At 41.7% G+C, this 1,262-nt stretch overlaps 1 protein-coding gene across 1 annotated transcript in view; it reads left to right on the forward strand.

Annotated features, from left to right (window-relative positions):
* The window catches only part of LOC118327137 (somatostatin-like receptor F_48D10.1), a 5,964-nt gene extending 5,231 nt beyond the window's left edge, over positions 1-733 (forward strand). Inside the window, exon 5 of the mRNA XM_035660374.1 lies at positions 160-733. Within this exon, the coding sequence (XP_035516267.1) occupies positions 160-390 (231 nt within the window). The 3' untranslated portion in view covers positions 391-733. The remainder of the gene's footprint in view (positions 1-159) is intronic.
* The last annotated feature ends 529 nt before the right edge of the window (positions 734-1,262 follow it).

A 1,262-nucleotide genomic window follows, 5' to 3' on the forward strand; every position in this document is an offset into this window, starting at 1 on the left:
TTATTGTTATTATTATTGTGCCTGATACTGCAGTCTGGAGGTTGGAAACTTCTGCTTTTCACCCCTGAATTTTTTAATCATCCCACTGCTTCTGCTGCCTTCTTCCTTTCTTTATGTCCCTTCCTCCATGACTCGGGTGTCTTCTTCCTGTCTCTGAAGATTTCTCCTCAACCTCCAGGCTCGCCTACCTCTCATACAGCAGCAGACCTGCACCGCGCCACCCCTACATGTCTATCTCCCTCCACTTGCCCGGGAATGGGACCCACCAATACCACCGTAACCTCCACAGCAGCTTCCATGGTAACCTCTATGGTAACCCCGGCCGATCTTCCCACCATCACTGCCCTGACTACAGCCCCTTCCTCAACTGCAGGTCCACAGCAACAGTAGACAGTGGATTTCAGTGACAACAGAAACAGAGGCGGTAAAACATGATACAAGACTACAGAAGTGGAAGCAGAGATGGATGTTGGAGAGTTGGTTTAGCTGATGAACTTAAAAACAACAACAACAGATGCATTCCTGCAATTACAATGTAAAAATCAATCTATTGGACTATTTTCAGACACACACTTGAACACTCATTCTAAATGCATTGTAGCATTTACACTCCGTATCGGTGAAACAATCTCATGAATATTTTTCATATCTCAATGTGTATCTGCATCTGTATGAATCATCCGGCTGTTTACCGAGCTCTGTTTTTCTTTCCATTGAGCCATCTAAGTGCCTTTCCAGCCGTTCTCAGCAATCATCACGACGAGAAACATTAACACCTTCCCTCTCTTTCACTTCCTGTTTTCCTGTTACACAGTACCAGTACTTGTGAATGTATTTACCTTTCAGAACCAAAAAAATCCATTGAGGATATATTTAAAGCCAGAGGAAAAGATTTCCTGCAGGTAATCGGGCATTACAGGGTTCTGTCTTGCAATCTGTGAGTTTAGGCTGAAAAGATTAGGGTATTTTTAGATAAAAAACATGCTTACTACAGCTTTAATCAAACAGCTAAGCCACACAGTGTGCTAATTTAGTATCAAAAATTATCTGTATTATTGTAAAATGCTTTTTCTCTTTCAAGCTCCCACTAACTTCTGTTGTCTGTACTTCAATTCAGTGGATTAATTGTGTTGAATGAATTTCAGAAATGGCTTGCTTGCTTGCTGTTTGTCAACTTCGCCTGCTCAGTGTTTTTCTGTAAACATGTAGCCAGCATTGAACATAAAAACTCTGACCTCTTTGTATATATGCCTCTTGTGTCT

Source organism: Morone saxatilis, unplaced genomic scaffold (genome assembly GCF_004916995.1).
Source record: "Morone saxatilis isolate NCDOM2014 unplaced genomic scaffold, NCSU_SB_2.0 Contig17, whole genome shotgun sequence".
Lineage (NCBI taxonomy): Eukaryota > Metazoa > Chordata > Actinopteri > Moronidae > Morone > Morone saxatilis.